General features: G+C 40.5%; 1 protein-coding gene across 1 annotated transcript; it reads right to left on the bottom strand.

Moving 5' to 3' along the window:
- Positions 1–1013: 1013 nt before the first annotated feature.
- slc4a10b (solute carrier family 4 member 10b) lies at positions 1014–25958 on the bottom strand. Its single transcript, XM_070837899.1, has 25 exons — positions 25911–25958; positions 24667–24708; positions 16025–16106; positions 14063–14212; positions 13784–13922; positions 13213–13373; positions 12734–12919; positions 11626–11714; positions 9731–9888; positions 9480–9567; positions 8660–8806; positions 8433–8536; positions 7453–7627; positions 7148–7281; positions 6645–6890; positions 6380–6485; positions 5848–6009; positions 5457–5570; positions 5171–5332; positions 4768–5019; positions 4536–4604; positions 2859–3032; positions 1359–1478; positions 1184–1248; positions 1014–1089 (listed from the first exon to the last, which is right to left on the bottom strand). Exons 1-25 carry the CDS (start codon positions 25956–25958, stop codon positions 1014–1016), a joined length of 3249 nt encoding a protein of 1082 aa, XP_070694000.1.
- Positions 25959–27766: the final 1808 nt, after the last annotated feature.

Genomic DNA, 27766 nt, shown 5'->3' with positions numbered 1-27766 from the left:
TAAAAGGTTTCACTGGTTCATGAGGAGGAGGAGTATTTGCGACACGTCAGAAAACACTTACACACAGACATGTAGTAGACTAAAGTAAACTTGAAGGACTAATAAACAGCAGCGTACAATATGTATTTGTTTACAAGCACATAGAAAGGACAGTCACAAAGACTCACAACACTGTCCTCCATCCTCCAACATCTTACGTTTCTCATCGTGCACACCGGTGTTGTGAAATGCTGTGAGTGCTGTAATGAGCTGTTAGCATCTGGAAAGAAAAGACAGATGTATAATTAGTAGATATATACTAAGCATAAATACTAAGTGTAGAAGAAGAAGTTATGCAGAATGGCCAATTTCAGGGGCATCATATTATCATATACTGTACACGTTACATTAAATAACTAAGTCATGTTTTAAGAATGAAAGAATTTATTCAAAAGAAATTTGTGTAGTATAGTGGAGAAAAATACATGAATACCCTGTGAAATGTCTTGGTGTAAAAGCACATTTAACTACAAGTAAATCAAAATTGTAGGGCTGCACTTTGTTTCTTTCCACCAGTGGATATCCGTCACATTTATTTCTGTAAATGTTATTACTCTTTGAGAAGAACAACACCCCTCTCATGAATTTGAAGTTACAGCCAGCAGCTGGTTAGCATAGCTTAGCATAAAGACTGGAAACAGGGGGAAACAGCTAGCCTGGCTCTTGATCCTTAATAATAAATACTTATGTAGCACATTTCCTTATTGAAATGTTTAACCTTTGATAATTAGTGCCCACACATTGTGTAGAACCAGTTATCACTGATATTTAAGGTACTATAGAGTTTAATTTTTCCTCTTATAGTTTTTGAAGTTTTCGGTATCTGAGTCAAAAGGATGCTGCTTTTGTAATTTGTGATGAACTTTTTGAATATTTTTTTCTCTCTTTTCTCTAAGCTATGAGTAAGCATGCTGTATATTCAACAATGTGAAAACTCTTACCGTAACGTTATGAGGCCTTTATTCTCACATGTCTTAACTGTTAGCATGCCAAGTATTTCCAAAAGAGCCTTTTGACATTTCATCTGTAATATTGATGATGGGTATTCCTCTGTGGAAACAGAAGCCAGGTAACAATCTTCATCTTCATGCAATACTTTAATATGTAGATTTAGAAAAAACAGTTAATTGTTATTACAACTTACTTGTACCCTTCTAATGGCAGTTGTACCCCTGCCTCTTCCTCTGCCAGTATACTCTGCTCTTCTTCCTAAAGGTTAAATAAAATACAGTTTAAATGCATGTGAATATTAATGAAATCGCGTGCACGTTGTGATGAAACAGCAAATAGTTGTTATCTATTCAAGAAGGCAACAGCACCGCTTCATCATCCTCGAGCTTCTTCTTCTTGCTCTCTGGCATGAGGTCATCCAGCCAGCTCAGCTCTCTCTTGGTAAAAAAACAGTCCATGAGCTTCCTGATGAACACCAGAGCCAAGACCTGCAGAGTTGACACACAAAATCAAAACTGTGAAAAAATTTTGCGTCCTCATGAAGAAGCATGCTATTATTATTATTATTATTATTAGACTTTATTGTCCCCAGGGGGGAAACTGACAGCACTGACAGTCAGACGGTAGACATGACAACACAACAACAGCAGACTTAACAATACTTCACAAGACAACACTTCCCACTACCACTGTGCACTGAAGGATTTAAATTAATGGTAAGCACACACTAATGGTAGTGGTGGAGTAAGCAAAAAGAAGACTTCCATGTTCTTTCGGTAGCATCATGTGGAGCAGGGCTTCTCAAAGTTTGATGACAGAGTGCCGATTTAGAAAGTCATCGTATGACTGAGGCGCACGTAAAATAAAATAACTGCAAAATCAGTCCTTAATTTGTTAAACATTAAGATGCCAGACAACTTGCCTGGTAATAGAGAGAAAGAGAGACTTTCACACCTGGAAGTTACAGGAAGTTATCATATATCACAGTGACACATATTATTATTATTAGTAGTACTAGTAGTATGAGTAGTACTATTAATAGTAATTGTAGTGATGAGTCACAATCAACATAACTTCTCTGTCTGGCTCAATCCCAATATCCATCGCTAACTTAAGCTAACAGCACTAGCACTGATGACAGAATGTAGTTACCGTGACCATAATTAATACGTGCAACTTTCTAGCTTTCTACATGCTGTCATCCTCAGTTTGACGCAGTAGCTGAGTGGTGTATTATAATGCAGGCAGCTAAAAGTATTGAAATGGGCTGCAGATGATTAAAAAATACACTTTGAGAATCACTGGCTGACAGGAAGAAGAAACTGTATGGAACATGTGACTTTAAACAACTTCCACATCCACTGCAGCAAAACTTTTTTAGACAACACAAGATGTAATTGATACAGTATGATATTATCTCTAAGTTCCATGTGTTACTTTGGGAGGGTTAAACATGATGGAAGGTAGCAAAAAGCAAGTAAAGAAGTAACAAAAATCCAAGGAGGCCAAAAAAATGTGCCTCAAGCAAACCTGCAAAAGTGCTTATAATGTAAAAGGAAACATCTGGAAAAATCAAGATAACAAACTGAGAAACTGCTCTGTTAAAGAGGCCTTGCTGCCTCAAGACGAAACATACCCACAGAGCTGAGACTGACCAAACTGACTGATTTTAATAGTGCTTACATTATTTTGTCAATCCCACACCACCTGCATTAATCACAGTGTAGATCTGTTGTGTCCACATGATCCCAGTAACCCACACGGACTTATACACTGAGCCCTCTTAACACTTATCAGGTGTGTGGTGAAAGGTATGCTGCCTGTGTAATGGTCCTGAAGACGGTATAATTGACGGACTGTTTACACACCATCATGGGAAAGACGATGGCAGCCTTGGAGGTCTTGATGACCCACAGCAGAATCAAACAGCTGAGCTGGATGATGGTGAAGAGGTGCACCTTCCTCAGGGGTACATGTCGTAGATAGATGAAGTCTGGCTGGTGCTTTGCCGGCATACCGAACAGTGTCAGGCGGTCAAAGAACTGGAGGGGATAAATGATAAACAATTCTTAAACCTAAATCTCTTTTTTGGCCACTTGGGGTCAGCAGAAACAAGTTGTGTACACGGCATTTATTATTTACACACTCAGAAGTTACAGAGGAACATTATTATTCATTTGGAGTTGTGTTTGTGTTCACCTGACATATATGAGTCCAATATTCATCCTCGTTTTGCTCTACTTTTGGTCTCTACTAACTCCTGTGGAAAATTCTCTGGGTCTTTAGCTGCTTAATTCTCCGCTCTGTTCTGCAGGTCTTTTGTTTGGTATTAGGCAGGCAGTGTACAGTGGGTTTTTAGAGCTTTTTCACTGAGAAAAGCTGCTTGCTGCAGTCAAAAACTACACAATGAAAGTTAACCAAGAGTGGTGAGAGTGAACCAAGAATTAAAGCTGTGGTTTGGACAGCAAAACAGTGTGCTGAAGCTTGCTATAAAGCTCTGGGAAGCGAAATGAGCTGTGGAATCAGGTGATTATTCTCTGTAGGTTTAACACTGAGTGAGCCCTTTCACATGGTAACTTGATTGTTTTTCATTGTTATTTTGAGAAATATTGATTAGAGCCACAAAGTTATCTTACCTATCTTCAAAATGCGCCTTTACAGTACAGTTACAATAAACTATGCACATTTAAGGTAAAACGGTTTCAAAATGTGACAAATCCGCAGTGAATAACCATCCAACTCTGCAGCTTTGCAGCTTTTTAGCATCTTTATGGTCATCATTTCAGCAGCCTAAACAAGAAAGCTCTCACGGACCTATGATGTACTGTCTGCCCAGCATCAAACAGCAAAACAGCAAACAGATAATGTTACCGACCAGCTACTGGACAAAGTCCGACATCTATCAAGCTTAAAGTTGCTCTGTGTCTGCTGAATGTGTAGCTACAACAAGCTGGAACTCCTGTCAGGCACTGAAGGACACCTGTGCAATAAAGGTCTTTTTTTCCAAAAGATTTAAATATAATTTTCAAAACCAACAATAGCAAGTACTTCAAAGTGAAGAAAAAAGGAAGTAAACAGGGCAATTAGGAAACAGTCAGGTGTTCTGTGCTGGGATGCTTGGAACACACTGGTGGCCAATTAACACTTTTTATCTGGGCAGCCAGACAACGTGGAGGCGATTCCCTATCATGGCTTGGTGAGAATTAACAGTCTACACAGATTATCCAAGGGAGTGTCTACGAATTAAAACTTAATTACTGACCAACTGTCTGTCTAATCTCAGCCATGCAGATAATCTAAAAAAAAAAAGTTTCATATTTACAACCGAAATTCATTTTAATTTTGGGAGTGCAGACCACTGTTTTCATGCCTTGTGAAAGACAGAAAGATTTTAGAAAATCAATGTGATAAAAAAATGTACGACTGTAGTGTAAGGCATATTGAATGAAATATGACGCAAGTGTTGTATCCTTGTGTGTCCTTATGCAGCGATACGGTACAATGTGGGAAAAAAAGACACATTAAATACAGTGAAATCATTTTACCTGAATGCCTCGGAGGGAAGATGCTCCCATATAAAGGAAAACTCCATAGAGCACAGGCATAGGAATGAACTGAAGAACAATAAAGGTGTAATGTCAGTAACTGGTCTGTTTTAGCAGACCAATAATGCTCAATAATTAACTAAGAAATATTATTTATCTTCAGGATGAAGCACTGAGAAATGTATACAACAATTTTGTGTAACACTAAATAATGCTGGGAGAATAACCCCACCTTCAGCACGGATGTCATGAAGACAGAGCAGCCCATTAGGGTGAAGATCATGAGCCCAGTAATGCGTTGCTCTCTGATGCCGAGGAACTTGGGCTGCTCCCCGGGAGCTGAGCACTCTGACTCAAGCTTCAGGCTGTTGACGTGGGTGATGGAGAGGACGGTGGCTGCTACGAACCAGGGCAAGCCCATTATAGAGCAAACACCAAGCATCACCCCCACCATGAACAGGTCCAGGTGGTACCCACAGCCTTTCTGATGGGGCAAAGCACCAGTGTAAATAGGTTGAATTTGAACAATTTTGACGCACTTTAAGACATGCTGAATTCAAATCAACGAGATGCTACTCAAGCCGTCTCACTAATGCAGTGTGTAACCAGAGATCAAACCAAGGACAGGAAAGTACCTTGAGTTTGTGTTCCTTCCTATTGATGATGACAGCTGTGATCTGCTGGTCCATGAAGATGAGGATGGTACAAAGCAGAGCTGGGACTACCGTAATGACTGCGGTCCACCAGGGGTTGGGTCCCAGTGGGCTAATGAGCCAACCTCTATCATCTCTGGTTGGCTGATTAAAAAACAGTGTGAGTTTTCTTGGTTAGACACAATTAGTGGCTTGTTGAAAATGATGATATGATTTAGCGATGTGTTAATACAATTTGGCAATCAGTTTCTTTTGTGAACTAGCTCACCTTGAAAACACTGGGAACCTTTAGTTTGGGAGAAGGGATCCCTAAACTGTAGTCGATCAAGACCATTGTAAGGATTGCGAAGAAAACAGCAAAGTCACTGATGAGCGCCCTCACCTGACAGAGAGGAAAGCATGTAAAAATGATTTTTAAATACCCCAAAGTCATTCAGTTTAATTTATTTTACCCAATGCAAACGCAAAATGGAAGGGATACAGGATACTGGACTTCTTGTATTACTGTTTCTATTATGCAGTACCTATATTTGACCACTAGAGTGAGCCACTGCACTGTGCTACATAACCAGGACCACGTTTAGCAGCTTTGGGTGCTTTGTGTTCATGCTTGGATCATACTGCATTATAATGTAGTGATAATGTGTGAAGAAGAATACCTTTGTGGGAAAATAATTGCTGAACCTGAACTCCTTGAGGAAGGCAGACAGGAAGACGGTGGAAAAGAAGAGAATGGCACACCAGAAGAGGACATCAGGGACGTAGGGCCCATGAGGGCCGCAGGCGCTGCCCACAAACTCCCCTTTCTTTTCAATGCAGTCCTGCAACAGGTAGAAGGCAGAAATATTCATAGTTATCTTGATTAGCAATGCAACGTTGCTGGTGGACACTAGATTTCCACAAACAGGGTTTATGAGCATCCATGTCCACAAAAAACTTGACTGAAATGTGCTTTTACAGTGATTTGCAATGAGTAATCCAATATAATCCAGCCCACATAACCTTAATCTCCTCTATTCGGCCTCCTCCATCTGGGAGAGCATGCCACTTTAAGGTGGACAACCTAAATGTAATCTTTTCAGTCTGTCTTTGTGTAGCTCTAGTAATTCCTGATGTTGTGTGTTTATAAAACTCCATTTTCAATTGTTTTTTTCCCTACTTTTTTTTAGACCAAGTCAGCGTGGGTAGTACCTTGACCTCCAGTGCTTCCCAGTAAATTTCTGAGGCAGTGATGTTGTTGATCTCCCAATACTTCAGGGTGCCATTGGTGGGGTCAGAAGGCTCAACACATGAACATCTGTGGAAGCACATGAACATCTGGGTGACTAAATAATCCCTCATCTGTCAGGGATTACAGTACCTCCAAGAATTTCATTTAGTAATCTCTAAGTAACTCTTTTCACAGATTTTTCACAACTTTAAACAGTATATTGTGTGAGAATTAGCGTCCACATACGAGTACATGGTGAGCTTATCCAGGTTGTTGTTCTTGTTGAAGGGATAGTGCACTCCCAGGTGGATAAGTTTCTCCAAGGCCTCATAGATGAAGATGATGCAGATGAGCGAGGCGAAGGCTTCCTCTGTAAAGCGCGTGATGTAACAAACGAGGGAACTGGCATCTGTAGCCACCAGGAAGATACAGAGGAAAGCCGTCCACAAGCCAATGCAGGTTCTCAGTGACAGATAGGACAAGCCATACTCCCTGTGAGGAGATAAAAGGGGGAAAAAAATCACTGTGGGACATAATTAAGGTCAAACCACATCATATATTGACTGCTTACTGCACTGGTGGATAGGAAGAAGTCATTATTACAATGGAATTAAATGATTTTTTTGTCCATGCAATCAGAAAATTCACTGGCAACTCCTCACAGCAAGCCAATAAACATCAAGCAATGTAATGACATGATCATTTAGTGATATTATTTATGTGCACAGTGAAAAGAAAAGAAAACCTACTTGCAGAATTTGAACAAGATCTTTTCAAAGACAAGCACTGGCCCTGTGCTGCCCAGAATGGTAAGGGGCTGCCCGGCAAACAGAGAATAGGCTATTCCAGTTAGCGAGGCTCCGAACAGCGACTCAATTGCACTCTGGAAAATGGGACAGGACAGAGAGATTATTGGTGGAGTTAACTTAAAAATCTTAAGCTTAGTAAACTAAAACTGTTTTACTGTAGTGAATGTCTAGCACAGTGCACAGCAGAGTGCAGCTAGTCTCGGCAGGGTGCTGTGAACATTTAGAGGAAAGGGCACGTGATTTACAATGCGTCCTTCTGTTGCCTCGCCCAGTAGTCCTCCAAAGGTGATGACAGGGGACATGCAGGCACAGTAGAGGAACAGGAAGGAGGCCACACACTGTAAACTAATAGCATCAGTGTAGTCAGACAGGTAGTGGGGTGCCTTGCGCTTGATGTCTAGAAAGAGTCCACCGAACCACCTGGAAATATAAAAAGAAATTTCTCAGTCATGTTATTTATTCATATATGAAATTTCCATTTCCATTTTTTTTTGAAACAGCAATATAAATCAATTTTCACTTTGACGGCTTTATTCTTTAAAAAAATGTGCTACGTATTTTTTTCCCCTAACTTGCTTTTGCTCCATTGCCTCCTTGCCGATGTTCAACTCTTGAGTGTAGCTTAGTGTGAAATGCACCTATGATAGAAAAGTCTAGCTGCAAATAGAGATTTCACAGCAGGATGTTTCTATGGAAACCACTTTATGACTACAACTACAGACCAAGTTTACCCAGAAATAGTTGATCAGCACTACAGTGCACACGTAGTAGAAAAGTGATATTTCTAAGTTTACTGGCTTAATGTTATAAAAATAATTTTACAGAAACATATTTCAATTTATTTACATAAAATTCTTCCACATGCATTATTTGGTAACCTATGCCAGAATTACTATACTTTCTATTAGATACATGACATACATTAACATATTTTGCAGAAGCACAAAATCCCATATAGTATTTTACTTCACTGCCGGCTCCCTCTAAATTCTTCTCCTCATATGTTACTACAAAACACAGCAAAATGATTGTACTGTAGTATGAAGCTGTGGAGGCTGTGCAGTCCAACTGTAAATAAATTCTCTGCAGCAAAGTAGTGAGCATAGTGAGTAGGCTGCATGCTGCACTGCCACAGCACTGCGTATCCACACTGAGGCACTTATCCAAAATAACATTTGTTCACCTCTATATAAACTGCACGCTCTTTTGCTTTGTAATTCCCCACCTTCCAGTACGCTGCAGTTCTGGACCCCCGTGACCACCTTCCTCCTCTTCCTCCTCACCCTCTACTAATCCGTTGGGTAAAAGGTTACATTTCTTCCTCTTCTCCTGTTTTAATAAACAATCCACAGCAGTTAGCTTCCTTTTCAAGCACAGATTCTGAAGAGTCACATGTCATAGACAGCTAAAGGAGAACAAGTAAGGCGGCCAGCTAAACAAAGTCCTACTAACCTGAGAGGGTACATTCTTTGGTGGCTCTATCCGAATGGATGGGTCCCACTCTCCTGGAGGAAGGACTGTCACTTGATCTAGAAATTCATCAATCCCAGCAATCAGATCATTGCGGTCTTTAGCTTTATAGGCAACATCATGGAAAACCTGGAAACAAAATATTGAAGCTTAATCAAGACAGCGCTCGTGACATGCTGCACTGTGTGTGCAAGCCTCGCCGCTTTGGCATTCCAGATTCATACATATTTTTGATTTACATTATATATTTTTACGTACTTTGCAGACACATTAATATTTAAATGCGGGAATTTCTCCCTTTTCATTGAACAGACAGGCACAATCACAGTTATGTCTTTGGCCTAACTTAACCCTATATAAACCTGTGCAGAACCAAGGCCAAGATATTCAAAGGTAGGACCTGCCCACTAGGAAACAACAGTGCTGTGACACACGATTCTTCATCAGTTTTACTCATTCCAAAGACTCCCTAGTAGTACTAGTTTGGACTTTGTCAAAGCCCATCTTTTCCTCAGCGATGATGGCAGCCTAAATCCCAGACAAAAAGAAGGACATGAGGGCTGACTAATCGCCAAAAGCATGTCATAAAGGCTCTGAGCTGCGCTTCATGCTGAGAAATGTTCCATCACTTCAGGAATTTGTTGAGTTCTGCTGGACTGTGAATTTATGCAAGTGCCTGCAGAAAATACGAGTATGACATCTGGTTGACATTCAAACCAGCCCACCTCTTCAAAACATTAATAAAATAAATAAACCCTACAGGATGCTAACACGGTAATAAGTGAATTTAGTGAATTCTTACCTCATCGGTCATAAGTGTTGCAATGGACCTTCCAATCTCATGATACTGAGGCCCTCTACCCAAGGGCCCTAAAAGAATAAAAAGAAACCTAAAGGCAAAAACGGATATTTTTTAATGCACTGTCAAATCAAATCTGAATCAGAACCAACTTAGACGGATATTTACCAAATGTAACACAGGGTTCAACAAGGTAAATAAGATATATTTATAGCAGAAGCTGAGCTGGTTTAGTTGAATCAGCCTGCAGTAACCTTGTGGCGATGGGGACTTCAGCCACCCCACTGAGCAGGACCGCCGGTGAAAGGCGGACAAACGCCACCACGGGTTTGTTCAGAAATTCCAGCTCTCCCACTAACACGTTACACGCCTCGCCCCCTGCCGGGATCTTCTTCATGAAATGAAGGTCTATCTGAAAGATGACACAAAGCACAGTGTTTAGACTATCCTATACACAAGGGCTTCACTCTCTTTCTAGTTAGCTGATCGTCTAAGCCGCTTGAAAGAGCATTCTATAAATAAATTATTATTTTGAATATTTATCTTCACATTAAACCCCAAATTAAATGGTCTGACTGGGTTCTAGTTGAAATATGGTCCAGCTGTCCAGGCTTTGCGTGTCATATGACGTTCCATTCAAATAAGTTACACATCTGTTAAAAGAAAACATTACAAAAGATTAATCAGATATAGATGCTAGTTTGACCTGTTGCATAATAATTCATAATAACGGGGTATCTTTCATTTCCACCGAGTATAATGCCTAAAAGCGTATAAAAGCTGGCCCCTACTGTGAAACTGATCCTCTTACAGTAGCTATATCTGCTTTCCACTCTTTGATGCAGTGGAACTGCAACGCACAGACAAATTTTAAATATTGAAGGTGTTGATTTTTATTTTTTTTTTAGATCATTTCGTGTAGTTGACAAGCGTTCACTAGAGTGTTGTTTGTTCCTTCATAGAGTTCATATGGTTCAAGTGCAGCAGGAGTATTTTTGATATATTGATAGGTCATGAATTACAATAACACTGACAGTGCTGTGTTGAAGTCTCACAGTAAATATAGTAAATAGACTTTACTTCTATATTCTACTAGTCACGCATACACCAAAGCTGTGCTTCAGGAGCAATGTGGGGTTCAGTGCCTTGCCCAAGGACATGCGGACTGGAGAAGCCCTGAATCGAACCATCAGCTGATCGGTGGTCGACCCATTCTACCACTGAGACACAACCACTGATTATTTTGCTTAATGCATCAAGTAAATAATAACAGGCTGAATAAAAAAGGAGAATTTGATTACAGCCATGTTGTTCATAAATAAGCAAGTTGCAACAGGTTGTATGTATCAGAAAAAGGCTACTGTGGATGATTTGGTATTTCCATATAAGCAGAGCACATTATATAAATGCTTCAGGGAAAAGGACAAAATACATGAAATGGTTCAAATACTGACCAGAACAAAAGGTTAAACTCATATACATAATGCAAAAGGTTTCAACAAGGATTTTATCTTTGTCTTTACTGTGTGTGGCGGTCATGTGGTTATCATACTCAATGTAGTTATAATCCTACTAATCCTTACTAGACGACCTCTCCATTAAAAATATCCCCTGTACATTGTTCGAGGTATACAATTAAATAACATTCATCACATATGACATATTTTGAAGTACTCTCTTATAAAAGTGCAATCAGTCCCTGTGGCTAGCCCCTTCACAAGTATGAACACATACAAATATACTTAATTAGAAGTAAAAGGCCACGATTCCTGATGTTTTTATTATTAACTACAAATCATTCTTGTAGAAAAATTACTGTATTATCAAGCAGAAAAATGGTCCCTGTGAGTGCTATGATATATTGCATTATTCAATTATTTTTTCTGATGCATTGATGTGTATGCAGCATTTTATTGTTAAGTGGAGCTAAATTTTTACATTTTGTATTCTATCTATCACAATCATCATACTTTATGTGATGCTGATGTAATTCTGCAGATTAACTAATAACACAATGGAGTAAAAGTATTTCCCTCTGAAATCTGTTGAGGAAGTATAACGTAGTATGAAATGAAAAAAAAACACAAGTTAAGTACAAGTTTTCAGACATTATGGACATAACTTGAGAAAGACAGTGTGCGTACTATACCTTGCTGAAGTCCACAGAACTGTTCTCTCTGCTAGCATCCCCTTTCCCGTCTGGAGCTGCTAAGTGAGACTGGGAGGCCGACATCTGACCTGGATAATCCAGAAAGGAGAATTAGGAGTGAATTTTCAAAAATCTCTCAACATTTCAGAAATTCAGCACCTGATTTTTCACTAAATATGATGTGACTGACCCAGTGTACAGAATATTTCTAAAAAGGACAACAAGAGTGAGGATCACACACAGATCATGGAGGCCAGCTTTTACCGGTGTTGTGTTTAGATCCACCCACATTTTTATCACTGTTGTTGTCTCAAAAAACCCAGGCTCATGTTAACATGATTACTGCCAAGCTGCCCAACGTCTATATTCACATAACAGCAGTGTCAAAAATTAACAATAATTATAGTGTTTAATACGCTCACAAAGCATGAAGTGGAGCTTATCGGAGAATGTTTCCTTGAAATTAGCATCAAAATGCTACACCAGTGAAATTAAATTGCTCACAATGTGCCACCAAGATTTCGAGTAAAAAAAAAAGGTTAAACAGTTTGGTGCGTTCTGGGTAACTAATTTTGTCATGGGGATTGTTGGCAAACCTGAAACTTATAAAATGTGGTTGGCAATGATGTAGGCAAGTAATATTTCCAATTAGAAGCCTGTCCCGGACTAAATTTAGCCCAGAATTCAACCAAATAGTTATTGTACTGTGAAAATCAACAGCACACAAATGTTCATATTTATAGAATGTAATTTTGAATGTTGTTTTTCAATCTTCCTTTTAACTAACTAACTTTTAACCACTTCAACCAAACAAAAGCAACTATTTTGAGTTTCCAATATTAACACAAATCATGGAAATACTCCCCTCTACAATATGTTAGCTAAGTATAAGCTAAAATAGGGGCAAGGGTGTACTGTATAAAGCAGCACCTGTTGACTTCGGTGGGGCTGTGGCAGGTGGGTGGGCAGATGGTGGGTGGTGGACAGAAACAGGAATGAAGAGAAGATGGGAACATACTCAAGTTAAGACCATATGCTTGTAAGACACATACAAATATTGCACATTTACAAAGTAACCACGTTTAAACACTACTGACTCTGTTCTCACCATTCTTATCCAGGTGGTGGTCCGATGACCGTCGACCAATGTCAGCAATGGAGCGCACGATGGGCAGGCGATTAGCCAGCTTCTTCTGGTTCTGGTGATGGTGCCGTTTTAGCAGTGTTTCACGTACTTTCTTTCTGAGCTCATCTCCCAGTGGTGAGTATAACTCCTGGTGGTCCAAGACCATATCTAATGTAGACACAGACAGGCAATTTGGATTCATGTTTCAGGACTCTAGCTGAGACTTTTGTCCAGTCCGACTTGAATTTAGTGCACAGAATGAGTAACAGTGCATCAAACAAATGAAAGAAGCTTTAAGATGTAACAGATGTAACACATTTTCCTCCTTGGTACCTGAATTGAGAAATAAGCCAAAGCTAGTTTACCTAGTAAGGAGGATTACAAAACATGATAGTCACCAAGACAATATTATCTGAGTTCAGAGGTCATAGGTTGACAAACTGTCTCATTGCAGAAGTTACCTGCAACCTCCTCAATGGTGTTAGCCTTCATGTCGAGCAGCACGGTGCTGTTGATAATGCAGCTTCGCAGCTCAAACAGGCTGTGTAGAGACAGAGTGGCTACGTAGGGTTTACTCCATCGCTCTCCTCCGTCCTCAACATCCTCCTCAAACTTCAGCCACCTGTAACAGGAGTTTGAGTTCCAGTCAGGAGAGGCCAGCTGACGGCAAACTGGCCGGCCATCTGTTCTAGCCGCAATAACAACACTCATTCATTCTGCGTCCCTCTCTCCTCACATTGAGCTTCAAGATCTCTTTCTCTCTCCGAAGACCATAATTCATATGACAAAGTCAACATCTTAACGTGAATAATCATCAAATAAATAAGGCAACAAACAGTCAATTCCCCTTGCAATTACAACGATGAACTATAATTACTTAACGTAATGCAAACACAAACATTAGACATACAGCTACATCTCTCATCAGTATAAGTGGGATCATGGGCACGACTGGTCCATTCAATCAGAGCTTTCAGCAATGGCATGTAGGTCATGATGTGTGTAGATGGTGCGTTAACGCCCTAACAGTACCTGGCACTTTCTTTCCACTCAGGATCCTCCCCATCCTTCACACAGATTTCATCCATCTCTGTGAAGAGGTCATGAGGAATATGTTCTTCATCATCATCCTCAGTGCCCAGCAGGAACTGCACTCTCTGGGAGGGAGTGTCTGGGGACAAAAGGAACTGAACTGAGTGGTTCAAACTCAAATGGTCATACCAAGTATCAAGTTAGTGAGATATAAGGCACAACAGCATGAATATGTTTTTTCCTATGCTATAATGCATGCACATTGATTGAGTGCAGTACCATAAACTGGAGACTCTCTACCCTCCACCAAGGTGAGGGACTGGTTCCTCCTCTTCCTGTGCTTGTTTCCATGGTGACGGTGCCTTCGATGGCTACGGTGCCTGGTACTGCCCAAGGGGACGTGGACCCCAATGTAAAGAGTCCTGTGGCCTGGGGACACATCTCACAGCAGTTAGAGGAGGATCGACTGTGTGTGTGTGTGTGTGTGTGTGTGTGTGTGTGTTTCTAGAAGCTTTACATATAATCATCATGATTTCACTGATCATGGTTTAGCACTGCCTCTTTGTGCTATTCCATTAAGTGTTATATTATTCATCATGGGTGCCTCACAGATAACATGTGATAATCTAATGCTTATTGCTGCAACACAATGTACCATGTGACACTGAGCATCAAGTTAATACTACCTGTTACAGCTGTACACTGAAACATTATCAGAATTACCTTGCCAACATAAAGATAAGGTTATTGAAGGGTCAGTCAGGTTTGATCCTGTTTAATGAGACAACAAAATTGTCATTGGAAAAGATGATTCCTGAGGATCTTTAATGTTTCAGCACATCCTTGAAATGTTTAGTGAGAAGATACTTTATTTTGGCTTACTTTCCCTTTTTAAAAAAAAAAATTAAACAGAAAGTGATAAGCCACAATAATCACCACCTTCATGAACATCATGTAGCCAGTTATGTATGAATCATCTCTTTTGGCTCCATGCAAATAAATGTTTGACTATTGTGTAAAATGTCAACTTTGATTTTTTTTTAAATCTGTCTAAATTGTGTTTTTTGTCAGCAGGGTCACGAAAAAGTTGTGCCATACTGGGGCTACGTAATCTGACACACAAATATACAAAATGTTAATGACAATTTGTATAGCATAAAATTTCAGTGTGATATAGTGAGATTATAGTACTGCATGTAAAGTATCTAGTATCCTGTCCATGTAGGCAATGCATGAAAGCATACTGCATGACACATATGGCTACAAGTGGAAATGTACAGTTCAAATACATGATGTGTAAAATGTAATGTTGCAATTATCTAATAATGAGGGGATTATTCTTGTATCCACTGTTCTTGTTTCATTTAACCATTTTTTAAATGCCTTGCACAACTTTGTACTTCTGCCCATGTGTTGTGTGATTGCATGATTGCATGAGAGAAAGAGAGAGAGAGAGAGAGAGAGAGAGAGAGAGAGAGACTGTTTGCATTTGTAAATCAGCCCACTCAACTCACTGCAGTATGACAAGAAGATACAGACGACCCAGTACGTACATACACTGCTGTCCAGAATGACTGAAAGGAAGTGCAAAGAGGAGCCTAACACTGGTCCAATTAACTACTGTGCAGAGCCTTAAAGCTCTGGAAAGCTCTGAAATGAAATCCTTAAATAAAGGGTCATCTCATATCCTATCACCAGTTGTTTTCAAACTAAAGAAAGCAATAGGATAAGCACACCCACACACGATAGTCATGCACGAGCGCCTACACTTACAATGTCATACTACACATACAGGCTATCTGCACTATGGCAATGTTTGATAAATCACCATAGCGGGTTGTGATTCCCTTAAAACTAAGTGTAACACAAATGGTTGTTTCTTAACTATAGCCAACATATTCCCACTTAGTTAATCAAAAGCCTGAAGCCTTTTAATTTCACTGACAAGCTAAGATTGAAAAGCTGTGCATTGTTATCTGTGCCGGCAGATACAGATGGGGAAAGCTGCTGGCCTTTAGTTACCCGATTATTGTCAGTTTTTCAGGGATTTTGAAATTACTGATGCAAACTTCACTCACCCACAGTTTCTACCTCCCACTCTGCTCTTATCTTTTAACTATGAAAAAGCTGTCAATAGGAAAGCAGCAGCTGTAAGGACAGAGTAGGCGGATTTAGCTGCAGCAGCCTTTCACTGCTTGGAGCTTTTTGTTTTCCCGATATGTTCAGTGTCTGTCCTGGTACCTTCAAGATCTTCCTGCTCAAAGTTGGTTCCCTGTTGGCATCGCAGTCCTCCTCTGTCCAACACAGCCTCGTCATCGTTCCTCTGTTGGACACATGGACGCACACACATTCAAGACACAAATTCAAAATTATAACATTATTCAAGATCAAAGATCAAAGTCACACTGTATCTTATCAACAAGCTGAATGAGGAGCATTAAACAGCACATCTTCTATCATACTAATGTATCCTGAACGCAGCTTGAAATAAAGCATTTGCTCACAGTTGAGGGCATTGTGAACAAACACATTATCCAAACGAACAGTGCGGTTACCAAGGATACTAATTGCACGTCTCATCATGAAGAATAAAGTATCATCTTAATCCAAACATTAAGCTTTTCATAATGAGAACATTAAATTACCCACCAACAATTAAAGTTTTACTTCTGTCCAAGGAGCTTCCATTGCACTGACCTGTATTACTTTGTTATTGGCACCAGAGCTCAAAAGGTGAATCACTGCTTCGCTTAATTTACAAAAAGTAAGGCAGAGTAAGCTAATCTTCTTCTTAACTGCCCGTTTTGCTGTTTAAATTGTAATCACTGATTTACCTCTGCCATCCACACCTATCCAGTAACAATACTTTACACTTGCTTGTAATTGGAGGAGAGGGATAAAACAATTCGTCAGGGTATATTTCAAATAAATTAAACTGTCTTATGATCATCAGCTTTGCTATTATGTCAGTAATTCTCATTGCAAATGGCATGCTAGTAAGACTAATACACGTGGAGTCTATCCAAACCACATTTACAGTGTTTTTTAACAAGCAACACACATTAAAATATGGCAGAGACAGAAAACAAACATAATCCTCAGCGCAGAGCTTTTGTCAGATTACAAGAGAGAACACTGAATGACCGCTAAAATGTCATTATGGCTAAGTGAGCATATTCCCATGGACCCTCCTGTCCTACAGAACCACCAGGCTGATAAAGCCCTCATAAGTACTGGACACCTGTTCCACATGTGGCGAAAGTTAATTAGCAGTTAACCACGACCGTTAGATTTTTTGACAGCTCAACAAGCGACATGCAGCAGGACATGGCTCAAAGGACGTGGATCTATTTGATTAGAGGAGCAGCATTCTGTGGTGTGAAAACCGGCCTGCTTATGTAATAGCCTACTTGTGATGAGAGGGAGTAGGTGGTAAGAGGGACTCTGCAAAACCAACAGAAAGCATAATTTTTCATTTTCGGTGCAAGCAAGAATTAAAAACTAGAAGAACCTTTATGTCTTTTATAAAAACTGTGTGATTCATTAAAGTTGTGGAGCTTTTCAACATAATGAATTCTGGATCTGAACACCAACGCACTATCACAACTCGGCGTGAACATTCACAGCTAAATTGTGCAGCCTCAAACCGTGAATAGGCACACTAATGGAGGCACCAGGCTGCGCAAAAGTGCCGTAACCAGTCTGGAGAGGAACAAAAAGAGGCTACTGTCAGCCAGTGTGAGGTCTTTGTCCACCTCTGTGCTTCTTTAGTTTGTATGAGAACTAAACAAACACACTCACAACCTGTGAAATTAATGCTGTGGAGCAGAGTGAAAAAAGCAGAGAATTATTGGGAAAATCTGGAAGGATGTTAGTGGGCAATAAATATATATATAAGATAAGAGAGACTTTATTTATCCCACACAGGGGAAATTTACTTGTTACAGCAACAGAGGAGACAGAAAGGGGGATATAACAAATATAAAAACAAAACCAAATGTAGAAAAAATACAAAATATATACACACATGCACATGCATATATTTGCTAAAACCCTGGCAATTTATCTACAGTCCTGTAGTAGAGTCCCACATTGAACACATTTCTTCAGGCTCCAATCACAGCAATGTTATACATGGCCAGTCGTTTGTTCGTGAAAATATCCACGTTGATTTAGAAGGAGTGACATGGCTGCTTAGCTAGCTAGTCTTGTTGTTAAACATGCTGTTGGTCGATCTTATGCAGTGTTGTTGACTTTGAACCTTGCTAGCATACCGTTAGCTTTCCGGCTAATAGCGGGGCCAAAGGTTTGCAAGAAAATATAAATTAATGGCCATATTTTTGGAAAGCCACTATGGTAAAAGTGGTGAAATGGCCTGTGAGGTGTCCGTAATCAGGGATTAAAGGTCTCTGCGAAGGAAACCGTCGGCATTATACACCTCCTACCACAGCTAGCGCTAATTGCTAGTTAGCTTCGTCTGTCAGCGGCTGGAGTGGGCGGGCAGCACTGGGTGGGTTTATTAGAGCTTGTTTAATGACAATAGCCCCATTTGCCGCTTCCTCTGCGGGTGAGACGGTCCCAGAGGGACGCGGCTGTGCGCTGCGGGGAGGCTGACCAGACGCACATTTACCAAATTAGCCAGGCCATAGCTGTTTAAGCCTTTTCTCCAGTAACACTGAAAAGCACCGTTTGGAAACACTTTGGATAAAGCTTAAATCCCACCTTTGCTTCACCTGTACAAGTAACGCTAGTGCGGAGTCGTTTTCGCTTTTAGGGCTCACTCCTGCCCACATGAGACAGGTGGGTAGAAAAACACCCACCGGTACTTATCGGTGGGTGAAACCCGGTGAGTCCGGACTGGAGACTGGACCATACCTCACTGGAAACCAAGCTTCAACAACCGAGACGGACAGCTCAGGTGAGACGGAGGTGGGGGTGTTAACCAGCCGTACAGGTACCAGACTGACCTTCTTTAGTCTTTTAGAAGTACAAGTCTTTTCCCTTGTAACTTTAAAATGAGCCCTTCCAGACTCTCTCTATCGCCTACAATAGCCTGTGGACTCATCTGTGCAACGGTTTTTTCCGCGTAAATGTAAAAGTTTGGGTTAACGGGCGTCGCCATCTTGTTTTTTTGGAGCCAAACCTGACGTCACTCCCGCGCAAAAGCACAACCTTTTTTTATCGTCAATTTTACTCTAAATGGGACCATAATTTACTAAATAAACGTAATGATGTTTTTAAGGAGACTTGAAACTAGAGACTGAGACCATGAACTCCTTAGGAAAGTAGGCTCATTTCTCATAGACTTCCATACATTTGGACTTATTGGGGCCAGTGGAGTCGCCCCCTGTTGGCTACTAGAAATAATGGAGGTTTAAAGCACTTGTGCCTTTGCTTCAGTTTTCAAATCCGGAAGCTACATCCATTTCTATGTGTGCAACACTAGCTAATGTTAGCTTGGTAATGTTAACCGCAACACAAAGTGCAACCCAAAGTCCACATACGCACAAAAAAAAATGTCTCTGCTGAAGCCCATCTAGCTAAACAGGAATGTGACCAACATTTGGAGAAAACAAACGTAAACAAGCTAATGTGATCCATGATACTAACTTATGTATTATGATAAATTGTATCCATTTTAGCTGTAGCTGCATGGCATGGATCTGGCATTACTTGCATCGTATTTTAAGAGGTAATCTGCAAACAGCAAGCTAGTTAGTGTCATGGAGCCAATGTTCTAGGTTGCTGATTACAGTTCACTTAAAGGTGTAGTCAGCAATCCTAATCCAGTACATTTATTTGTCAGATTCAGCAAATATCTCCTCACGATCAAACGTTCGTTCTAGGTGTTTGCGGAAACAAAGTCTAGTGTTCATATGGTGCCCTCAAATGGGGTCTGTTCACTTTAGGAGTTCATATGAACGCCCCCCAAGCTCCTAGTTCATTAGTTGTGATGTGTTGTTAATGTTTTCAGAATGGGTGAGACCATGGAAGTTGATTATTCAGTGGACAGAAAGTTAATACATTATAATTTTAGTCATATCGACTTTTCTTGGTAATTTTATGTTTGAGGAAAATGTTTATTTCCTGCATCAATGTTATGTTTGCCATTTGCTAGCTAGCTTAATTGTTAGCCCTTGTAGCTTCTACATAGTGACAGCGATTTGGCGGCCATGTTGCCTAGCAGTAGTGTTCTCACAGCGCAGCCACTGTATATATGCCAAGCATATCATGAACACGACTTCCCATGCTATAACCATGAGCTCACGAGTTCCATTTAAAGGCAGCAAAACGCACGCCCAGCTCCATAAATGGGGAACAAGCCAAGTGACCCTGACAAAGCTAGTCCAGCCAATCAACAGCAGATGGCGTTCGTGCTCATTAGACCCTTTAAGGGGCTCTGGTGCCCTTTCACTAAAAGGGGGGGTGGAGCAGCTCACACGAAGCAGCTAATGGGAGCAGCTAACATGCAAATTGCATTGTCAAGAAAGAGACAACAGAGAGGAAGGTTGGAAGAGTAATAATTGAAAAAGAAGGAATGGGGGGTCAGCAGTTGTTAGTGTAGTCGCCTTTGCAACTCTAAAGCACCACAGCTCCCTTTAGGGAAACATTGCTGAAACTGGAACTCGGCATCAACAATCTTTCCCCCAGAATCGATGACTACACCTTTAACGGCCACTGGTGTCATTAGTGACATGGAGTCTCTGAAAATTTCACATAGTACCTTTTAAGACTAGTGGGCAAAAAGTTGGCTTGAGGAGGCTGGACACAGGAAATGCAATGATATTCCTTTTAAGAAGTAATTCAGTTAGTGACGAAATGATAAAAACGACTTATTCTCGTTAGTAGAGCTGATCAGATCTGCATGGGCAGCATTTTGCATTTATGTGACATACATGTAATGAGTTGAGTTTGTAATGTCAATGAGGAAATGCCTTAAACCTGCATTCTTTCTAATGGCAAGCACAGGGCGACTTTATGGGCTCCAAAAAGAAGTCAGATTGCATGGAAGTCAATGAGAAAGTGACTCTACTTCTCACTTGATTTATTACCACAATTAACACTTTCCTGATGAGTTTATGGTCCCAATCATTAGTTTCATGTCTTTTTCAATACAGAATTATGTTTTTTTGTTTTTGTATTATGGTCTCATTTAGAGTAAAATAGACCATATTGTCAACGCCGTCTTGTTGCTGCTGTTTACAACCCCCGAGATGAAAATGAAAAAAAAATACACCAAAGAATAATTATTTTATGGAATAATTATGTAAAGGATGTTGTGTTTTCTACGCTGCTTACTTGACTGTGTCTGTCGGCACGATTGTTGAAAAAATACTGGCAGATTTTCATGAAACTTAGTGGAAGCGTGTAGCACGGGCCAAAGAAGACCCCATTAAACTTTGGAGCAGATCCAGATCCGACTCATGAACAAGCAACTACTTGCCTTGGCAGAGATCTGCGCTCTTCGGGTGCCCCTCTAGTTTTATATTTGATCCTGTTCTCCTGGCATATACTGTGTGGGCTAACCCAGTTTTCTGTAAACATTAATCATGCTATTATCAAAAGCTGGTAATGAATTCCTGAATAGAAAATGGTGTTGTGTAAAGTATCATGCCAAATGTGCTTGCAGACACATTACCAAATTATACAATCTCCGTAGAGGTGTAACTGAAAAGGTTGTTTTTTTTTTACAGGAGAGGAAACTGAAAGAGACAGGCAGCTGGTACAGAGTGTGAGGAGAGGAGAGCAGAAGAGCAGGTCCTTCCATGAAGAGAGAGAGCTGAGGGGAGAAAAGAGAGAAGCTGACACTCAAGCTGCAGGTGGGAGCTTCAAATAGTCACAAAACCTCTGACTCCTTCCCTGGAATGCTGATATGTTGAAAACAGAAACATTACATTCAGCAATACTGTGCAAATATCAAATTCAGCGTACCAACTCTGCAGTTGCATCTCAAGTCAAGTCAGTTTATTTATAAAGAACATTTGAAAACAGCAAATGTTGACCAAAGTTGACACTAAGACGTGATTATTTATAGGAGCTTGGCACTGTGCTGGTGTTGATTAGTACACCAATAGTGTGGACTTAAGAGCAGAATTAATTCAACACTGTAATTTACTGTAAATCCAGGCAGCAACAGCTGGGAGTGAGAAAGCAAAACAAACATGCAGCTGCCTTGACTGCTGGAGAGAGTTCTGCCAGATCAACCCTGCCTCCTGGAAAACACAAACAGATTCAAAGCACTTATTACTGTAGGTATTTTTATCCTGAAAGCTTGCCGGATATCAGCTTTTCCCTGAGCCATCTTGACCACCAGATGACCATCGAGGCATTATGATAATGAAGGGCACTGCTGTTCACAGCTGCAGGGCCACATGGGCTGGACAGGCCACTAGGCTGATGTTGATAATCTGTCTACCAGAATACAGGGCAAAGTTCCACATCCCTGCTCAGATTAAACTACAAGCATTTGTTGCTGAAACATCAGCCACATTAGCATATATTATATGTGTACTGTGCTCACATATCATCAAAACTCTTTTGCAAAACTCTTCACGTGGACGGCACAACAGAAGTCACTGTGGACTAAACTGTGGATACTTTTTGTAACCAATTCTGAAAACACTAATTTGTAGCACCTTCACGATATATTCTGCTCTCAGGAGGACCATTACCTCCTCATATATTTTACCCACATATTTCCCATCAGGCCCACAGAAAACAGAGGTCCAATTCGAGCAAATGCCTTGGTGGTTCTGTATTGACAAAGCTGTTTGATAGGTTACTGTTTTACCATTTGTCTGGTATTTTTAGACCTGGTCATAGTTTTACATATTTTGTGTTCAAAATGACTGGTAGATACATAAAGTTTTAGAATTGGTCCAGCAGATTGTTCCCGCCTACAGCCAAGAACAAACGACAAATGGGCTTTGGGTGGTGTACCACTGTGTAAAATTACTGTTTTTGTCAATGGAGTCTGGTGTCTTTGTACCAAGTGATGTTTCAGCTGTTTCTGGTTAAACTAAAAGGACCATACAGGTCTCTCACTGTAGGGATCCTTTGCATAATGTCATCAGACACATGACAAACTGAGTGTGTCAGTTTAAAAAAAAAAAAAAACGAGCACTTTTACCAGACATATTTTGATCTGGCACAATTGCTCCAAAGGATTACATTACAACCACTGTAGCTCATTTGCTGTCCATTCTTAGCTGCCAGCAGAGACAATCTACTGGACCAATTCCAAAAGTTGAGATGTTAGGATTTTAATACATGCCCATGACAGTTTGGTCTACTAACCAGTGCAAGATCAGATCAATGAACTCAATTTTCAAGACAAATTTGGTTCTAAGGAAAAACGGGAATCCAAGGAAAAGTTCAGTTACAGTGATCCAATTTCTCCTCAGGCAAAACTACACCCCACTGCTGTTTTGTGGACTAATAATCATCTACTTACTAGGAAAATCATGTTAAAGGACTGGCAAACTCACAGCAGAAGTGATATCACAGGATGTGGCACATATTTGGATCTGATCCCTACAGATGGCTGTGGCAATTTTGGAACCATCAGTGGCAGCAATATCATTAACTGCACAGGCTTTCATGTGCACTGTAATCCTTAAATGTTTCTGCTATAAACTTCAACATCCTGTAAGAGCACACATTAGTAATAGATTTACTTTTTCAGAGCTGCTATTTAAGGTGTTTTACAGCTTTGAGCCCTCATTTTGGCAGACTTAATGTCTGCATTCTGTGGTCAACAAGAAAAAGCTCTTTTGCGTTTTTGCCAGGATTTCGCACTCATTTTGGACGCTTACAGAGCGGGATCCCTAAAATACCCCAAACATTTTGTCCTGTAAAACGCACCTTCCTCTCTATGAACCACATAACACAGCAAAATTTCCTAAATCAAAGAGGCACTTTACATCAATAAACCAGTGAGCGTATTAGCCATAAGGTTACAACAGTGAAGATGAAGATCAGGTGTTGACCTACCTGATATGTCAAGAACCAAGGAGTCTCCAAGTTCTCCGAATGCATGAGCTTTCCCCTCTGTATCCCCTGCTATATGATTAGTTTAGACACAGTGCTGCTCAGTCTAAAAGTTGAGTTCTGAGGTGCAAACTCCTGCTGCCCTGCTTTACACCATGCCTGGTAGATGCTGATGCCCTTCTGTTGTGTCAAACAACTGTAATTTGTGGCTGAGCATCTTGCCGACAGACTCTCTCACCATCAGATTATAGCTGACATCATCGCTGCTGCCTCGCACCGTGCCTCCTCTCTTTTCTCTTTACAAGTATGAAAAGTAAAGTATGGAAGCTTGTCATGTCAACTTGTTCACTCCGTGGGGAGTTTCTGCAGCAGTCTTTTTACTTGTATTCTTAAGCTTGCTCTTTGCTATGTGATCAATAAGTCATAACCAAAAAAATGCCAAGACCCTGTTTTGTGAAAATTTAAAAAGCCCTTAATCAATAGGCTGAGCAGATGGATCAAGGTTAGTGTCGGCTACCAGTCGATCCAGCCAACAGCGTAGGTGCTTAATCCCATTGATTACAAGCTTTTTAACTTTTCAAAGCAGTGTGCCTTGGTATTTATTGATCACATAGCAAAGTACAAGTCCAACCTCTTTCTTTGCCTCATTTGTCCGTGGACCTAAAGAACACCTGTGTTTTTTTTTTTTTGTTTTTTTTTTTACACCTGCATTAGTGATATCAATCCTCTGGCATTTTACCTTCACTTCCATGCTTGCATTCTTTAAAATTTAAAATTCAATCTAAGAACAATCGATTAATCCAATGCAACAAAAATGTACTGTTTATATGGTGTTTTATTTTAACTTTGATCCTCGTTGTGATAGAAGACAAAATCCAGTGTATGTAACTCACCAAACTTCTACGTCCAGCTGATGAGCCAAAGGAAGATTTGACCTGAAAGATAAATATACATATAAAGTGTATGTATATATACATATACATGTATATATATACACATGCATATATGTATATCGTTATTTCAGTATTCAGTGTGATCTAGAAAGTTCCAACGTTCAGGAATTAATTAACCACTCTAATAATTTTCACATTCGAATACGTTTTGCTCCAAATCAGATAAAGATTAACTCTGAAAGGTTATTTTTAGATTCATAAATGTTCAGGGACTTTTAAGGTCAGGTTGCGACCTTACATTTTCGAACCAAAGCCACATGGCTCTGAAAGTAGCACCAGAGAGAATAAACTCTCAGCCAAAAGGCCATGAGTCTGAAACCCTCTGGCTAAATGGAAAAATCAGTTTTGGTGTAAAAAGCAAATGGATAATGACCATAAATCTCCTGCAAAAAAGATCAGCAAAGTCCATCTAAGGACTTCCTCTTTTCTTTTATATCCATTGGATTAACCAATTCTACAAAAAAAAAAATACATGCTGCCTGAGTGCATGTGTACAGCCTGTATGTATAAGAGCACCCCCATCATAGGTGTGCGGCATTTTACATAAACGTCAATCTATGTCACAATTTATTTCAAGGGGAAGACACGGGGTCACTTCTGCCTGAATTTACTATATTAGCGGGACATCTGTCACCACGGGGATTTGTTTAAAATGGCATAGCACATAGTAATGGAACATCCCTTAATCACTCCTACAGTGTCCATGTCATACTGTAAAACAGCATCACACTGAAACAGAAAACAAGTGAACGCCTCCTGGTTTCCTGTTCCCAGTAACTCTCACATCACGCTTCTGAATATTAAAACACTCATTAAAACACACTGAATACATTTTTTTCATCTGTTATGCAGCAGCATCACATTGCAGGCTGCCATGCTATCACTCCTCATGAGTAGACATTAGATAAAGTGAGTGAGCAGAGGTCTGCAGGTGAGCCACAATTGCTCACAGCTCCACAGGAAATCTGTCCCCAGTGGAGTCACACTGACTTCAGCATGTTGCATCTGCACGCTGAAGAAATTATAATTAATAACATCTTAAACAGTTTACTACTCAGCCCCTCACATGTGCCATACTTAACACACAAAGCACACAGATTAAGCCTGACAGTGCGGATAAAGAGGCGTCCTGAAATATTCATCTACAAAGTAAATATTCGTCCCCAGAGATGGGTGCTCTTTACCGTGGGCAGCAGCGGCTGGATCTGAGCACCTTGCTCCGCGGTGTCCATCCTCGTCTCTCTGCAGCTCGCTGTGGGATCAGAGACCTCCGCCGTGCGTAATCCGGGCAGGTGTAGCAGCGACTGAGCGGCCACGCAGCGGTCACATGTTTATATCAGCGGCTCGGCGCAGATTTGCGCCTCTCGTGCTGTCCGTCCAGGCTCATCACAACGTGCGCGTCACTCTCCAAGTGTTCGGCTTGTGTTTCAGATTCAGGGCTGAGGACGGCAAAGACTGTTTGTCTTCGGTGGAGAAGTGTTGCTGTGAGGTGTGAGGTCTGAGCGAGTTATATAAGAGTTGCACTGTGCTTTTTTTTTTTTTATTTCAGTCTGACCCAGTGAGTATATTCTAACTCAGGAGGACTATTTTAGCAGAAAATGCTGTCCTCTATCTGTGTTCCCCACATTCTCATTATCTATTTATAATATTTCACTCAGGTGGCCGTCATGGAAATGAAACTCTAAATAAAATCTTTGTCACACACACAGTCAATAGCTTATTTTTGAATAATACAATTCTCTGGGGATAATGACTTGGTGTTAGATAAATGTAGACTTGTATGACTGTTCTCTATGAGTCTTCTGAGGGATCCTGTAAACTTTTAAATATGCTTACGGGGGAAAGTTGTAGCAGCCATATCAGCATACAGTACCTCACTGTGGACAGAGCACCCTCAAATTCTCAAATAAGAAGTGATGAAATAATAAGACGAAAACATTTTATCCATGTTTTGAGATACTGGAGGATGATATGTGATTCATAATAATGCCCCCCCCCCCTTCTAGATGCTGTGGATCAGACTCTGAAATCATTACTACTTGTATTGTTGTGTTGCACCCTGAAATGCCCACAAGCAAAGGTGCATGGGTGCAGGACTGTTCCAGCCACCCTTTGACCTTGAGGTCCTCCTAGTTTTAATTTCACTTTGGTGTCAGGGGGAGTGCTCCCTCCCCTCCCCTCCCTCCCCTCTGCAGCTGAAACCACTGCTTTAGCCCTGCAGCTCTGAGTCTTTTTACCAGCAGAGATTCCTGTAACCCAGAGAATAATAGTAAAGTATCACAATCTGGTGTAGATCACTAACCATGTGTGCACAGAGGCAAGCCTCACTGTGGCAGTGTTCTAATTAAGTTTATTAATAAATACTCATTTTTATTTAAAAAAAAAAAAGAAAAAAATCTGTCAGATTTCTCTTCGCTGCCTCTGGGCTGGTCTGACCTGAGAGCTCCGGGCCACTGAATGAAAAACTGTTTGATTACAGGACCTGTATTCAGTTATCGCCATCTGCTGTTTATCCCCGGGAAGGCCTGACTGTCAGCGTGAGCATTTACACAACACACACACACACACACACACACACACACTCTTTATGGCATAATAAATCCCACACGCCTTATTGACAGCTGTGAGCATCTCCTTCACACTGAAATTCCAATTAAGAGCACATTGAATTCATCGTGCATCAGTTGTATTTATATTTCTTACCGTCATTAATTCGATATGAGCGTTCAATATTTTTTTCTCCAAATGAGCGGAGCATAAATAGAGATTCAATAATCTTTCATTAATCTAATCAGCAATCAACCGGATTATGGTAAAATAAGAAAACCATCACCACATATTTTCTAAAACTCACATGGCTCCTGTCTTCTGCGGGTCTGTTCTGGTCCACATTTTCACACAAGACTCTCTTTTGATGTGTCAAAAACTTCCTTTGGCTGAAGAAAACTTGTCAGTTTCACAGGTTTTTTTTTTTCCAGTGTGTGTAACTATTACAGAAAAAAAGGTTTTCACCCTCTTAGATTGGCAAACAAAGTCATTC

This window comes from Pempheris klunzingeri, chromosome 10, assembly GCF_042242105.1.
Source record: "Pempheris klunzingeri isolate RE-2024b chromosome 10, fPemKlu1.hap1, whole genome shotgun sequence".
Lineage (NCBI taxonomy): Eukaryota > Metazoa > Chordata > Actinopteri > Acropomatiformes > Pempheridae > Pempheris > Pempheris klunzingeri.
The sequence above is the reverse complement of the archived record's forward strand: the minus strand, read 5'-3'. Positions and strand labels throughout refer to the sequence as shown.

Bases quoted from the DNA above. Each gene is read 5' to 3' on its own strand.
- slc4a10b (XM_070837899.1), bottom strand. From the start codon at position 25,958: ATGGACACCGCGGAGCAAGGTGCTCAGATCCAGCCGCTGCTGCCCACG. The intron at 13,923-14,062 runs GTACTGCACTCA...TTTTGTCCCCAG, and splicing joins TAGAGAGTCTCCAGTTTATG to ACACTCCCTCCCAGAGAGTG. The intron at 12,920-13,212 runs GTAACTTCTGCA...TGTCTACATTAG, and splicing joins CACCATTGAGGAGGTTGCAG to ATATGGTCTTGGACCACCAG.